At 42.9% G+C, this 17016-nt stretch overlaps 2 protein-coding genes across 6 annotated transcripts in view; one reads left to right on the forward strand and one right to left on the reverse strand.

Annotated features, from left to right (window-relative positions):
• The window catches only part of LOC105282681 (upstream stimulatory factor 2), a 97826-nt gene that overhangs the window by 61036 nt on the left and 19774 nt on the right, over positions 1-17016 (forward strand). The window lies entirely within an intron of this gene.
• The window catches only part of LOC105282683, an 89815-nt gene that overhangs the window by 58869 nt on the left and 13930 nt on the right, over positions 1-17016 (reverse strand). The window contains 9 exon segments of the mRNA XM_026969380.1: positions 4078-4537; positions 4625-5347; positions 5700-6085; positions 6225-6362; positions 6634-7565; positions 8138-8408; positions 11035-11333; positions 12082-12340; positions 12612-12789. Of these exon segments, the coding sequence (XP_026825181.1) occupies positions 4078-4537; positions 4625-5347; positions 5700-6085; positions 6225-6362; positions 6634-7565; positions 8138-8408; positions 11035-11333; positions 12082-12340; positions 12612-12748 (3605 nt within the window). The 5' untranslated portion in view covers positions 12749-12789.

A 17016-nucleotide genomic window follows, 5' to 3' on the forward strand; every position in this document is an offset into this window, starting at 1 on the left:
TTTCTTCCTATTCGCAGAACAGGATATTAATTTGACTCGTAATAATTGCACATGGACATTTGGCATATGGCAAGGGCACTCCCTTTTGATTAATGTTACAAATTTAATGGAACCGTAGAAGGCGTGTTTGTTAGCTGATCTTTACGAGTTTAATACGTACGCGAAGTGATTAATGGCACATCCTATCTGCAGCTGAGGCGCAACGTTAAATGCGCCGAGCCGCCATTCGCTGATTAATCAAGGCATCGAGTTGCGCTACCGAACCGACAAGTAGAAACCGTAATTTCCGGTTGACTTTGACACGAGGCGCGTGGTTTACGCTTTCGAGTGTATCAAGTGCAGCGCTGTCCCAATTATGCGAATGGGGTACGTGCAATCGTAAAATCGATCCACGTCCATCTACGGGAGGATCAGCAAAATGGGCCAAAACAATTAGCGGCAAATGGCGACGATCCATTATTTCAAGCTTTTTCAATGCAGCAGCAGTTTGCATTGCAACAAAGTTTGTCACATTTCATGTCAAACACTCGTATCGCATAGATTTGGGGTATTGTAAAAAAAAATGTATTTTGAGGAAATCACACAGTGAAAATGAATTGAATTTTCTCTAATATATATCTCTCGATATGTGAAAAATTATGGAAAATCTCTGGTGACATAATCGTGAGTCTGCAAAGTACTTATTCAGGGTTACGATTATTCAGAGTATTAATTGCCAGTTATACTCCACTAAACAATCAAACGGTAATTTCCGTGTCTAACCGGTATCGCCGGTCGATGCCTCCAGATTCGGCCGACCACCTGTCGCGCGAATTACGATCCTCGAAGATTAATACTGCCGGCGCGGCGTGGCGTGGCCGACGTCGATATATGGTGCGGAATCAAGCTTTGGGATCGAGAAGCTGACGGCTTTTTCGCCTACGCGTTGAACCAACTTTTCGAGTCATGTGGGCGTTTCCGCTGATCGGAATTTAGTAGGATACTCCTCTCGATGTTTCGTGACCAATAGTGAACCTGGCAAATAATTTAATGACAGCGAGAAGACCGATATATTATACGTGGAAAATTTTCTCAAGTTTTCTATTAAATGAAAAACAATTACTCGATCACCATTAATAAACTCTTCTTGTTCTCTTATAAATAAGTAATCTCACAAGTTTTGCAGAGAATAAACTGTTAATAAACGTGCCTTTTCCGAAAAAAATTCATTATTATCTTCGACTGCTGAAATCTTTTGTACGGTACTTGCCTTTTCATCAAAAAGCTTCTAAAACGATTAAAGCGCATGAAAGAGCAACGAATATGATTAAAGGATATTCCCGAGTTTCCTCGAGTTATCCCGAAGAGGATCTAATAAAAGAAGGAGTAGGCGATACATCGAACAGTGAGCATTTTTATAATGTCGTGAACAGAATGCGATATCTTTGAATAGATAACATTCTATAAATATTTAATAAACGCCAGTCATCGCGTGGGTCGATGGCGCCGATAGTATGGAATGAGATTTGATGATCTAAATAAAGATCGATATTTTCATTTGCTGGCTGGTATAATTTATATGATTTATTGATCGTCGCTTTTATTTATGGTGGGCGTTGCACGATTTTCGATATCGCAGTTGCAGTAGTTATAGTGCTGACGAATAAGAAATAAATAACAAGTCCGTACAAATAAATGATTTGTCGGATATTTGTGAACACATTAATCATTTATAAAGTATTAATATTAATGTTTTCTTATCATGCGTTTAATATATACACGCGAATAATATGAAATCCTGAGATAGTGAAGAAAAATCCATGATTTTAATGATTTTAATGGTTTAATGCTTTTTTTCCATGATTGCCTAAAGGCATGATTCCCTAAAGCTTTGACTTGCGATTCAAAGTTTTAGCTTTCTCGCTTGATCTGCAAAGTATAATAGTTCCGTTTCCTTGAAGTCTCCCATAGAACTCGTATCCGTCGCCCAGCAATGTTACATCGCCGTGTGATCCTTTACGAATTTCCAACGTCACCTCCGCGACACGCGACTTTCGCTCAAGCGAACCTCGGCGCACGCAGTTTCCGGTGTTACCCTGATGCAGGAAAGGTAAACCTTGAAGAGATCGATGGATTGAAAGTTTTACCTCCCGCGAAAAGAAGGAGAGCTGCGCGTTGCGGAACTTTGCGTTTACTGGATTAAGTATCGAGTTCAGGAACGTCGGAAACTCTCGGTGCGCATAATGTCGAGTTTGGAAGTCTGATGGCGTGTAAACCAACAACTGACTGGCCGACTGACGTGAATCGCGAGGGATCAATGCGAGAATTCGCGTTCCATTTTGCACAGTAGAAGTCGAGTATCACTCAAGAATCTGCACTCCAAGTCGTGTTATAATTCCGGTCTCGCACATTTTCGAGAAAAGGGAAAATCTATTATGTAACTTCGGTCATATTCTCCATTTTACGTGGCATCTTTGAGAGATCGTAAAAAAGTATCTCGTAAAAATGGATGGTCGCTCCTATCGTTTTGGCAAAGGTACGAGTCGCCTGTGGGCGGCAAGTGGGCGAATTTATGCGCGTAACCAACCGGTTCGACGAACGAGGGATTACATTGCATTACATCTTACGTGTGCGCATATTTGTACACTCTCGAAATCGAGAACAAAGACAAATTTCGAAACAAATTCTTTGCGCGACAATTTATCATCGACGTAATGCTTTCGTTGCATTACCATTAAGAGATTGCACGATAATTATAACATAGAGAATAGATCATAGAGAAGGCAAGTTACGGATTACACTAATTAGCATTTTTCACTGACTCGAAAGTGAAAACTAACAGAAAGTATAATGGCACATTTCGAAATCTGCATCGGGACCTATCATCAGCACGATTGTGCGAATGCGAATTTAGCTGACAACACCATGCGAAACGCGACGATAGAAAACGCGGGGATTAACATGCGCAACATGCAAACGCGATGCATTCGGGATAGAATCGAACATCTCACCGTGGGATGTTCCACACGGAATGGACAGCACTGTGCTGTTATCGCTAGTGTTCGAGAATCACTCTTGAAAGTCGTACTCACCGACAGACATACGACTGCAGAGTGTGTACAGAAATAGGGTAAGAAAAAGAAAGAGAGAATTATACTCTAACTTATTTTCCATTCTCTTGTTTTCTTACTCTTTTCTTCCTCGAAAATAATCATCGAGGGAGCATCACGTTCGTCATTCGTGACCGAACAAGCGAAGAATGGCTCGTGTCGAGAAAGTGCTCGAGGTTGTCGCTAAAATTACATTTACACGCTGAACAAAGGACAGCGGAAACGCGTCGCGACGCCTCTCCGCGACAGTTTAATTGAAAGCTTTGCACGTGCCGTTTTACGAGAGCGCGCGAGTTTTTACACAAATACAACGTCACGGTCTTGTCCCGCGACAGCCACGCGAGTGTCCTTTAGCAGGTAATTAATATAATGTCAGCAGCCGCGACATTTTGCAACGTGCCTTTTTTCAAAGATCTCTTTCTATCTCTCTTAGTAATCTCTCCTTTAATCTCATTTTATCACTCAAAGTTTGGACAGTCTCGCGCTAAAATTTACATGTAAAATTACACTGCGATGGTAGATTCGTAAAACCACATCGCACGCCATATAAATATCGGTTTCAAAGATTGCCCAGCGCAGAATACTCAACGTCGTATTCGTAACATTCGTATCGAAAGCTTAAATCTGATTCCTAGGACATTCCTAGGACAATTCTAGCGAATTCTCAGCCTGCTCCAACACGTTTCACGTATGCAAAGCACGTGTAATGGAATACCTGACAGGAGTAGTCGATCGGCCAATTACTGGTGCAATCGAACGCGCGGCGGCACGGTAGCCTGGCAACCCAGTAAATTTCATTGCAGGATTTAAACGAACGCGGTCTATTACGTTTAAGGCGAATTCGTTCGCAGCCTGTCTCGAAATTGCCTCCGTCGAGTCGCTCGATCGGAGGAGCTCGGTAACCATCGTCAAGATTAGAACGTCATCTCTTCTGTCTCGTTCGATCGGCGAAGAATACACATCGAGAAATCGATAAACTCGTACTTACCCGTCCACTGTGTTATGCGCCAGAAAGGACTTTGGCAGAGACAAGGATCGCTGATGGGGATCCAGAAGGATGTCGCCCGTGAGAGAATCCTCACCGCGGGTGGGCGCGCTTCCGGGTCTGGAGAGGCTGCCGCCTTTCGGTGGTTCGATCAGCGTCTTCAGCGAACCGATCACGGCATCCTCCATCGGTGTGGACGCGCCAGAACTCTTCGCGTTACGCGGGCTCTTCGTCACCGTGCGATCCGACGTGGTAACCCAAATATCGCTGCTGGATGACGACGAGGTGGTCGTCGACGAGGAAGCAATCGGCCCACTGCTGGGCGATCTGCTGACGACACTCATTCCTTGGATGGGCGACACTCTTCTATGTTCCTTGTTATCAGCGAGCTCGAATGATCCCGGGAAATCAGGCTTTCGGTACACTCGATGATGCATCTGCTCTCTCTTCTCCATGCTTGATCCTATTTCATTTGCAGAAAATGCTTAATGCACGTGCACTGTAAATTCTTTCTTTATACTAATTAATTAAAACTAAATAAATAACAAACCATTTCCGTTGGTTCCCTCTGACCACCTATTGGACTGTTTAAGTACACTCTTGGGCCTCTCTTGATACTTGGAATTGTTTTGCTGATTGCTTCTGGCCTTTCTCGAGTTCTCCCTTTCGCGAAGTTCCCGATCGTCCATCCGCTCCAGGGAAGCCGGTGACGAGCTGGCGCTACCTCGGTGACTGCTGGTGTCGGAGAGCCTCTGATGCGCCGGGTAGCTCTGCGATAGCTTCATATAGAGTGACGGTGGCGCTTGATTCGGCGAATATAAAGTCTCCCTCTGGGAACAGTGAGGCCAAAAGTCACATGTGCTGCTGTTACAGCGCAGTTTCGCGTCTGGACTCATGCAAAAATCCTGATTGGCGGTTGATGCGGTCGTGTTTGGCGTCGTGGCACCTCTTTGTAGTGTTCGCGGCCGCCTGGATTGCTGTTGTTGCTGTTGCAATTGTTGCGGCTGTTGCTGCTGCTGCTGCTGTTGTTGCGAGGAATTGGGTGTCTTGGACGACTGCTGTTGCTGCTGCTTGGAGGATATAATGTAGACGTCATAGGTATTGGAATTGCCTCTTCTCTGTTCCTGGCTCTCGTCTCGGCGCTCGTAAGCACGACTCGTCAGCAGGCTTCGCGCAGCGGCGCGACTTCGCGTGCCGTACAGATATTCGGTCACCACTTCCGCTTCACGGAGAAGATTCTCGTTTACGGCGTCGTCAGTGGACTGAGCTTTTCCTAAAGAACATGGGAAAGACCGAATCGAATGAACGGTCGATTTTCAATCATAAAGTTAAATCGTCGAGTATAATAATGTTCTCGATTCTGAAATATATAAGTATGTCTTGATAATTCGGTAATATTGAGTCAAATAAAAGAACGAATACCTGAGAATGCATTCAAAACAGATTTTACGAGAGAAAGTAGTTCATCGTTCATAAAAGTTTCTTGGACGTGACCGTTATTCTTTCACGAGAAGTCTCATGAAATATGTTCGCGAACATCTATATCCCACGTCGTAAAACATTCGATACACGTGTGCAGCGTCGAAAGTTAGTACATAGAATATCTATGAGAGTGTGGTACGCACTGTTCTGAAGAATGTGACACTTAGACCTCTCACTTCCTCGGTCATTCACGATCTTCACGACGACTCTGTGGGCCTCGTTCGTTTCCCGCGAGTGATCCCTCTGCGGACCGACCGTTCCTGGCGATCTCTTCTCGGGCAATTGGAGACTCCTAGATCTTCTGACCCGTGATTGATGAGACTCGGGTGACACCTGATTGGTTCTGGCGCTCTGATGCTGTCGCGAAGCGTTGCCGCGTCTGAAGGGATGATTAGGTGTGGGTGATCGTCCTTGTCGTCCTTCGCTACTAGATGAGGAGGACGACGAGGAAGGCGAATTAAACATTTGCTTTCCAGACTCGGAAGATCCTGGTGATCTTCTTAGCCCCTGTTGGCTTCTGTGGATTCTCCTAGATAAAACATTTAAACATTTTTCGACAATCTCGGAGAAGGACTTTATTGTGAATTTGAGAGTGGATTCAGTCAAGTAATACAAATGTAATTCTTGTAGTCTTTGCGTTAAAATTTTGTCAGTTTCCGTATGCCTACCCTTGCCTGTTGGGAGAGATACGCTCGCCATTGGCGCGAATCGATTCTGTGGATGAGTTCAACGCGACACCCGATGACGACATCAGGCTGAGATTTAAGGATGAGCTGGGATTGTCGTCTTCGTCACCGTCTTCATATCTAGTACGAAAAGACCGATATTTCCGTAGTGAACTTTTGCTTTTAAGGTTCTCTCTATTCCGCTAACAGATTCACGTACAGCATATCGCGAGCGATCAATATTTATGATTAATGGAATGTGTTTAAATGTCGGCCTTGATTAAATTTTATCGTAACAGGCTATCAATTATAATCTTTAGAAATATAGATATGTTTAATCTAGACTAAGTGCGGTCATTCCGAATGAAGCTGGCTGGCACAGTTATTAATCGCAAAAAATCTCGTTACGTACTCTTCGACCGAAGAATCCGTGTTCTCCGCTAAGCTGGGCATGATGGACTTGGTGACGCAACTATCGAGGCTTCTGAAACCCATCGATGACGAGGACGAGCTTGAGGATTCGATGTACCTTTGTGCAAATTGCGATCTTCTGGAGGATGACTGATCCTCCAGAGATTTCGCCTGCGCCATGCGATACTGTTGCTGCTGCTGTTGTTGTTGCTGCTGACTGGTGTTCTGTCTTTTCGATCTAGAAGACACCGAGGTGGAATTCTTTCTCGATGCGGACGGCAAGGAGTTCCAGCTAATCTGGTGTGGCGGCGGCGACGGTGGCGGGCTGATAATGTCGCTGTCGACAATAGCGTTTGATCGCGGTAGAAAAGGCGCTTTGCTGCCATAGTTGTTGCGCCCAGAAGTGGAGTGTCTGGACGCGGACGATTTTCGACCGGCAACAGCATCCTGGAACGCCGGTGGCGGCGATATGATCGGCGTGATCGATGGCGGCGAGAAAGACTCTGGGATGCTGTGCGGTGACGTGCAGGCGCTAGTCGTGACCGAGTCAAAGTCCTGGCCGTGCAAAGCAAGGAAGTCTGGTCTCTGCGTGTCCAGTCCCCTAGCAAAGTCCTGCGGGCACTTGCCCGGTTCACTGTTGCAATGATAGTCCGCTAATTTGACTGCTGCTCGTCGCGACAACGGCAGTGTGCCAGTCGTTGCGGTCACCAGATTGCTCTCGTAGGTCGTGCGACGATTCTCATCGAGGGACCGCTGCTGCACTTGCACCCATCCAGAACGGCCCAGATAGACTCCGTCGACTTCGCGATCGCACCATCGCACAGGCGACAGTTCGCGACTGCAGTTACCGCTGATGAAAAATTCACCAGATGTGCCGCTGTTGCCTGACAGAAAAGAGTTTGCGGCGTCGCGTCGACGAGAACTAGAAGAGACCTGTATAAAAGAGGATTTTGATATCTCTGACAAACTTTCTGATGTTCTGACTATGTTGCATCATGTACTTTAAAAATTTGTTTCATCGTATTTGTTTAGCAATTAATTTGCTTAATTATTTTTTTGAAGAATGAATAAGAATGAATGAAAGAATGAAATAACGTATTACTAAATTTGATTTTGACAAACGAATAATGTTTTATTTTTTAATTTATGTTAAATAATTTGTGTAATATATATTATATCATTATATATTTTTATATTGAAGAAAACTATAAGTATTGGATAAACTTACAAAAACGTTTCGCAACGTAAATATATTAATTAACACTAATAACGATTTAAATAATGTTTACGTCTTTTTCTAAAAGCGGAACTGAGCAAAGACGCAGTATCAGCTAAATCTTTGCTCGACTTTAATTAATACTTTAATTAATACGACGTCAATCTATATAATTATCGTGCTCAGTTTCCTGAGTGTAAACCCAAATTCTACCTCTGATTTCGCGAATAAACTGGTAACGGAGACGCTAGTCGACGTCTCACGCGACCAATGTGATTTCTTTACTTACGTGGCCATGACTGTCTTGCCGATGCTGCTTTTGCTGCTGCTGTTGCTGCTGCTGTTTAAGACTCGATGTCGACGTAGATGTATCGTGACGTTTCAAGGATGGTATCGAACTTCCACGGCTGTAGGAACCACGCGTGTTCCCGCCGGATTTTCCTCTGCTCCCTCCTGTCTGACTCTTGTTGCTGCCGACGCTGTACGAGGAGCCTTGAGAACCGACCTCCCAGGGGTCCGCCGACGCGTTGCGGAGATGGAGGATCGACACATTCGGGCCCCTATAATCATGATTTTCTTTCCTTTGAATGTGGCTCGCGATATGCCAAGAATACGAAATAAAGTTTCAACCGATTGAGATTTACGTGTATGACTGCATTGAGGCAAAAATTTGTTAAATATAAAATTTGGACTTCATCCTTGCGTTTTGGGATAACGAGATACAATGAACAACAATAGTTTAGAGAATAGGAACGATGTTTCGCTTTCTCATTTAATTATTGTAAAATCACGTCAGTTGCACTCACTTACAAACAAATGATTTATTTATAATTTACTTAATTAATTTTTTTAATTTATGAAAGTTTGCACAATTTCATGCAACTTTCTCCTTGCGATTTCACCATTGCTTCATCATCCGAGAATGACAAAGTTATAATGTGTCTTCTTTTATGCTATATAATCTTGTACTCTATACTTGTTTGTATCTCTTTGATTCGCTATTATCGAATCCAGAATTTCGCTTTACTCCCTTGCAAAAGGAAATTGACTCACGGTGCATTTTAACATCTTCAGGGATTTCACGCGACAGTCGGCACAGAGAGCTTCTCGCTCGCCTCAGCCGACGTTTCGAAGTAAGATAGATGCACTCGCTTTTGCTTGTCTACATCCCTTCCTTTTGTTTCTTGCGATATTGTTATTTGCTTCTCTCCTTTTCTCTTTCATTCTTTCTCATTCTCTCTCATTATATCCGGTGATATCTCTATGTCATCTGATCATTGTTCGACGACGATAAATGTTTGTACAGTGAAATTGTAAATGTAAAACAAAGGGAGAAAAGAGAGAGAGAGAAAGAGAGACAGAAGGTAATGCAATAGATTGCATTACATGTATCTGTATGGTTAAAAATTCACGACAATACATAAAAATCAAATGTCTGATAGTTTTCCTTGAATTACGCCGTCTCTATCTCTTGCTCTCATGCACGCGCGTATTTCTTACTTTTCCTCGTTGTTCCTGTCTCATTCCCTGCGCATCTATTGCATCATGTAAAAAAATTTTATCGCCGTGCAGTGAAAATATCGCACGTTTCGTATTATATGACAAGACGGATCTTTTCCATACGAGTCAAGTTAACAAGGAAGAAGCAAGATCTTGCCATATGCATCTTTCTGTAAGGCGGATCAATGATGTAACCAGTGAACTCGGTGAGAGATCGATGTTTTCGTTACAGAATTCCGATAAGAGTCGTCGTACGAGATATTCAAACCCACCTTTATCACATAGTTTCACCGTGCACCTTGATGAATGTGTGATTAATGTGTGATCAATGAGTGATGAAAAGAATGTTGAGTTAATGTCACGCCTGAAAATTCCGTCTAATATCTACCAGCGTATTAGGCGCAATTTTTATTCGACGAATAAATTCAGATTTAGATTTTCTTTCGAAAACGTCTCAAGAGCTCTTAGTCGAAGGAGTTATCACGTGATTTTATGATAGTTTTATCCTAATTTGGCGGAAAAGCGATGAAAAGAATTATTAATGGAAAATATAAATTTCATTGAATTTATATGAGCAGCGTGGGTCTCGGGGTGATTTATGGAGCCATTAATTAATTCGAGCTAAAGATGGGAACGGTGTTGCACGGTGAAACTAGGTGACAAAGCGTATTTCGGGTGTGCTACTCGCTGCGAATAACCTTTCGTCGATATCGCTCCACATATGGCTGACGAAATGCGCCAATAAATCGGGCTCTCGGTCGCTATCGCGAGCGGGACGAGAATATCTCTGTCCTCGATTAATCATATTTACCTCTTAACCGACATGATACGATAGAGTCGGGGTGGCTTCCTTTTGATCGTGGTGTTTTAAATAGAACCGCTCTTCGAACAGAACGATTTGTCAAACCAAATAGGGGTTGGCGAGATGAAAGAGTACCCTCCTCTCAGTATACCGCTGCGCACAATCGCGCCAGTGTAATCGCCGCGTTGAAGGCCGCGGAATATTTCTCATCCATATTTATCCGTTATATCTTTCGTCCACTACACTGATGTGCACGAGTGCACCAATCGCGCCACAATAATTGCGAGAAAATGTCTTTTATCTCGTTCGAAATTTCATATTTCCGATTCTTTCCAATGCGAGGTATCTTCTAGTTGTTCTTGTGAAATTAATCAGCGAATATTAATGGTCTTTAAGAATCCAGATTATTCCAGATTGGCCGTTTGTCCGATAAATTTTATATTTCTTCCATGTAAACAGATGACGACGAACATTTGGTCGCATCAAGTAGCACGGAAAAGAACATGATCTTCGGGGTAGTGCAGTGGACCTCATGAAACTTGCATCGTATGTAAACACCCCCAACATCTAAGTGGAAACGGCGGAAGGGACAAACAGGAACGGGCAAACGATTAAACGAATGTTTCTGGCGTTCGAGGCGGATGCTGACTTTGAGATCAAACCGATCTTTTGGATGTCTCTCTTAGCGACGCAAGTGGTTGCGGAACCATTCCACCACATGACGATAACCGTCCATCGAAAATTTCCGAGACCAATCACGTTGAAAGCACTGCATACTCGCGCGTATGACAATCAGTCACAAAATTCGAGGGATATCTGGGATACGCGTACGTTCGCGAATTACTTGGATCGCACGCGAGAAGCGACAATGCGCGACGCATTACCTGTCGACACGCGAGATCGAGCTCGCGTTCGTGATCTCGCTTGTATCTGCGGCCGGACTGACTCTCCGCGGCGGCAGGGCGGGAGGCGCGGCCTGACCGGGTGCCTGACTCGAGGACGAGGTCGAAACGGGCCCTCCGACGCCCACACTGCCCCCACGTACCCCGTCCTCGGCCGAATGCTGCCTCGCGGACTGCGAGTTTTGCGACAGCCAGCGGCGTCCGACGCTTCGCGTCACCACCGTGGGCCCGCACGGCCCCGGCTGATGACCTATTGTACTCCCACTGTCCAACGATGTGCTCTGTAACCAAAATCCAAGGCCGCTCTTCGTGGGCACATCAGAGGAAAAAATAGAAGAAAAAAACAGAAGACTGTTGATCTAATCTGGCGGGTTTTATTTTTTCCAATAGCAAGGTGTTCTCTTAAAAAAATGTCTCTCTCTCTCTCTCTCTCGTCTTCTTAATCGTTTTCGGATTTCTTTATTAACGGCGACTCGTTAACGGACACCATTATCGCCAGCCATGATCGTTATGAAACTGTGTCAATCGCTAAAGGGACCAGTGCTAGAACCGCGTCATTATCGTTACGTCGTCTGCAGACTAAACGCGTGCGACCATACGCGAGAGGCCGTGCGGCCGTTTCTACTTCCAAATATGGACGAAGCACGTACGAGCGACCGGCAGCCAGGCGCAACTTCGTATGTGTCGATGAAAGTATTTTTATTCTCGTCTTCTCTTGCTCGCGTGAGAGGAGGATTTGTCCGATCTGACAAATCGGCGAGTCTCAAACGGTGCGTATCATTTTATTGTGATTTTTATTACTGCAATCAATACCATTGTATTTTCATATGCGCGTTTTTAAAACATCTGTCAATTTATCTGCGATACTACGACCGAATTATAAATTTAAAAATGAGCGGGAGAGAGAGAGAGATTGTTCTTACTATAATTTAATTAAAAGCGGTAAACATAGGTATATAGGGACAATAATAATAAGATAACATTAACCAATGAAAGATCAGAGATCATGATGAAATTTCAAATACCTACGTTCACATGATTCTTCCTGGATGTAACGGACGAATCTTGTGAGGATCCTCTTGCATAGTGCCGAGCAAAGACTTCGGCGATCCTAGATCTTCCAGTACTAGTTGACTTGGACTTGCTTGGCGGTGAGCCATCGACGACGCTCGCCAAATTCGGATTGCTGCTCTTGCGCTCCGGAAACACTAAGTGCTCGATGTTCGGTGTGTATCCAGGATCACTCCTGACGATATCCTGGAGTGTTACGCGACTGGGTCCGCCATTACTGCAATTTTACCACGTGTGCCAATCCGAGTCAATCGATCAATAATCAATAGTGATGCAATAACAACTTGGAAGAAGGATAAAGGATCTTGTATACAGTTTTTAAGAGGATACCGTTTTCACGAAAAATATTTTCAAAGAAAACGGATTATTCCGTCCGAATAAACTCCTTGAAACTCAGTATAGACTTGTGACGTTAAACTACCTTCTGAAAGTGTTCTTTAATCTTTGATTTTAACGCGAGTTCACCTGACTCTGTCTCATAAACTGACCTGGACCCAAAACCATGCGACTGTCTCTGTCCGCGCCTCTTCCCGCTGCCACGGCCAGGTTTGATGTTTGTCGCCTCGGCCAATTGCAGCAGACGGCTGCGATGCTGCCGTAACAGCGGGTCCTCTCTGCGATTCATTCTATCCTCTGCATCTGGAATCCTCGTGTCGTTCCTGCATCCTGCAATTACGCCCAAGAAAAAGAGAAAGTAAATTTATTTATGCTTTCAGAAATAAATAAAAAAACATTCGCGTCTTTGTGCTTTGACTTCTTTCTGTAGATTATAGGTATACTCGTGTTCTTTTTATAATCCTTTTCATAATTACTACTGTTACTTTGATTATACTTTAACATAGAATAACACTTCCCAAGGAATAAAGCTTGGTTACAAAAACAGCGGTAGATCTAAAACGAGTAAGAGATATTTCAATTTTTGGAGCAGCAAACAGTTTAATGAAGTACAGTTTGCTTACAATGCGTTATGAGATTCGCAAAAGTGGTAGTCCGCTTTAGTAATTCTTTCTCCGGGCATCGGCCGGGATCACAGAGGAAGAATTTCCTGGGGACGCTCCACTCGCACCACTTTCTCATTCGTTTCATCTTTTATCTCGCTTTGTTTCGAAAAAAGATAGAAAGAGACCAGATATAAAAGAGACGAGAAAAATGGTGTTCTCTTCGCACGCTGGTCTGCCCGCCATTGTTTCAGCTAGGTGCTAGGTCGTCTTTAAAAACGTTTTCCTCTCGCCTCTCAAACAAAGATAGTTGCATATCGCGTATGTAGAATATTATAAATTTATGATTACTCAGAGAAACAATCATTTTCTTCTTCGAGTGAAATATTTTTAATGTTTCATTTGTACTTTATGTACTCGTTTAATATTTAAAAAAAAATTCCAATTAAAAAATATCGCGAATTTTCTATAAAGATGTTGCATTATCGATCATGCGCGATTATTCAACTTGACATAATCTTCGCGCGCGGCAGTTTTATTATGACAAATGGTAATCCGTCAAAGCAGATGCCGTAAATAACTATCATCGAAGATGAACCGATGAACGCTCCTCTGCAACTTTCCACTGACGTTCGATGTCGATGCATTTTCTCGATAGTGTCTAGTCTGACGGCAGTACTAACGTACGAAGCGCATTAAAATACCAGTTATCGAGGAAAGTTCAGCGATGCGGCTGCGAACAATCGACCGCAGAGGCAACAATGCGTGTCGGAAAATTTAATATCAGCCAAAAACTATGACCGAGATTAGTCGGCAAGAACGCGCGAATATTCCGAACGTTTATACGGAGTGCTTTAACTTTTGTTGCATCGGAGCATTCGACATTTCCGATATGTGAGAAAGAAAAAGAAAAAGAATTGCATTTTTTTATAGTAAATTGCCAAACTCAGAAAGTAACAAGTGTGCGGTATGTTCGAAGAATTGGATTCCCTTTCAATCCGGAATGTTCTGGGACACGCCAAGAGTACATCTCGATCTCGAGTTATACCTCGAGATCTATCAATCTTCGTCGCAGCTTGCACTCAACGCGAGCATATCTCTAGAGCCATGGATTTTTTGTCAGCCGAATCGCGTTCGTGAACTTAACACTGACGCGATGTCTTAAGCAACGATTTAACTTGCCACTACGAATGGTTTTCCGATTCCATTAAAAACCACCACTCTCTTTTGCAGTTGCTGGATACGTTGACACGTTATCTGTATGTGAGCCAGCCGCGCTCAATGAAAATCTCGTTTCCCGTCTCTCGAGACGGGGACCGCGTCTCTCAGGTCCACCAACGACAACTCCATTTACTGAAATCCAACGACTTTTCCTGTCCGAGCTTCAGTCGCCGTACCGTAAAATGCCTGGCTAAGACTGAAAGGCGGCCGAGGATTTTAAAAGTCGATCGGACGCTGTCGAGAATCCGGCGTACGTAACATTTTCAGATCGGCCAACCGTGAGACCCGGAAAATCGCCATTTTCTGTTTTGCGCTTGATTTATTTCAAGTTGTATTAACCGGGATACTTTAATAATTTCGTCGAGAGTGAGAGAGGAGAGTAGTGCAAGAGAGAAAGAGGAATTTCCAAAACATGATTTCCTAGAATCGTCGGCGCGTCGTTAATCTCTTTTGGGATTTTGTTCGAGGAAACGCGGTGATTCGACTTGTAATTTGTAGCCCATAAAAGTATCGTCCGCGCGCGTTTCGAATTATCGTCGCCGCGGGCAAAGAGGAAAAAAAACAACGTACGGGAGCGGCGCCAAATCGAAGAACAAATCGCACGCGGTTGTTCATCGTCTGGGATGATCGAATTTGCGTGCATTTCGACAGCGAATTGCGAAATGTGCAGCAGTAACCCGTTCCATAAATTACGGGTTCTGATTGGGATTTACGAGTGGAAGGTGCGCACGTTGCGGCCCTCTTTAAAACGAGAACCACGAAGTGCACCGCGAGTTCTCCAATCGGAATTTATGGTCGCACACCTCGCGAAAGAAAACAAGAAAAATGAGGAGGAGAAGGGGATTCTACCGTAGGCTCGTACGCTTTGCGGTGACATAAACGTGAAGTTTCGATTTTTAGTCCTCGTTTTGTGATTGACCAATTCCTCCGGGACATACTTTGAGATATTTCTTGCTCAATAAACAAAAAAAACAACATTTGATACAGACGGCATTTTTAGATCTAGAATTTTATCTATGGTCATATCCTAGCATATGGGGTAGAATCACGTACTCGGATAACAGGAATCCAGCTTTGTCGGACATGTGTTTCAGGATCGTTGCCAACTTGCGCGGGGGAATAACGTGAGATACAAAAAGATCATACTAAAAGAAAAGCGGAAAAATTTATGAACGCTACGCTGAATTTTGTGACCGAATATCGATTGTCAGACATAAATTGGGAGTTGGAATGTATAAATTTCAGTTTTATATTACATACATGTATAAATAAATAAAATAGGTCAGTTTAAAATAATCTCATATTTGGTAAAAATGATGATGAAAGTGATGAAATTGATGTATGTTCATTTCTGTTCTATCTCATTGCAAAAACAATCTATATAATATTTAATACAAATTGTTCGCACGCGCCCGTAAATATCTCTTCAAAATAAATGTGTATATATGTACATATTGTATACAATTGAATATTTGCTGAAAGTTCATAAAAATTGTCCCATTTATCCCTCAAATTGAGTCAGCTAAAACAAATCAATCCGACGTACGACGCAAAGATAGTACAAGTAATCTGCAACGATCGATAGTGTCAGCGAGATGGCGAATGGAGTTCCTGGATCAGCGACAATCGCATGCGCAATTTTGCGAAATTACATGAACGCAGGTTAATTGTTACGAAAATTGAGTTTCACTTTCAATATAACTTCAATTTATGTAGATGTACAGTGAGTGCAAAAAGTATTCGTACAGGGGAGATTTCTTTAAAAAAATCCTTATTTGTAGAAAATAAACTTTAATTAACGATATATTAATACTGAATACAATATATGTTATATCTCTGAATAATATTACATCAATAAAAATATAATAATTGAAAGATATCGTCCTTATAATTAACAAAAACAAAAACTTGTAGTAAATCAATGCGCAGAAAGTATTCGTACAGTTGAGAGATTTAGATTGTAGCGTTGCGACACAAGTGTTTACGTGGAGCTTTTTTGTTTACAATAGAAATGTGTGTTTTACTTCTCGGTTACGGTCCTAGAAATACTATCCATATCAGTCTTACTGCGTTATTAGAGCAAAATGGGTCGCAAGAATAAGGAGACTAACGAAGAAGAGCGAAAAATCATTATTAAATTACACAATCAGTGTAAATCTCTACGGGAAATTGCTCAGCTCATCGATAGACCTCGATCAACAGTCCAATCAATAATTGACCGTTTTTGTATTAGAAAAACAGTTAAAAATAAACCAAGAAGTGGCCGACCACAAGCCTTCACTGAAACCGACAAACGTTTCATTCTTCGCCAAGTAAAGCTGGATCCGAAAACAAGTGCTCCAAAGATTGCGGGCGAACTAAAAAATCGCGGTGTGGACGTTTCCGCTAACACAGTTCGAAATGTGTTGCGAGAAAACGGATATCATGGCCGTGTTGCCAGGAAAAAGTTTTGAGTAAATGCGACTAATCGCAATAAACGATTAGAATTTGCGAAACAATACTTAAATAAACCGGATGAATTCTGGAACACAGTTATTTTCTCAGATGAGAGCAAATATAATATTTTTGGCTCCGATGGCAGGCGTATGGTATGGCGTAAAAAAAAAAAACAGAATTAGACCCAAGAAATCTTATACCTACGGTTAAACATGGTGGCGGTTCTGTACTTGTTTGGGGGTGTATGAGCGCAGCTGGAATCGGCAATCTACATTTTATTGATGGTATAATGGACCAC

Source organism: Ooceraea biroi, chromosome 4, assembly GCF_003672135.1.
Source record: "Ooceraea biroi isolate clonal line C1 chromosome 4, Obir_v5.4, whole genome shotgun sequence".
Taxonomy (NCBI): Eukaryota; Metazoa; Arthropoda; class Insecta; order Hymenoptera; family Formicidae; genus Ooceraea; species Ooceraea biroi.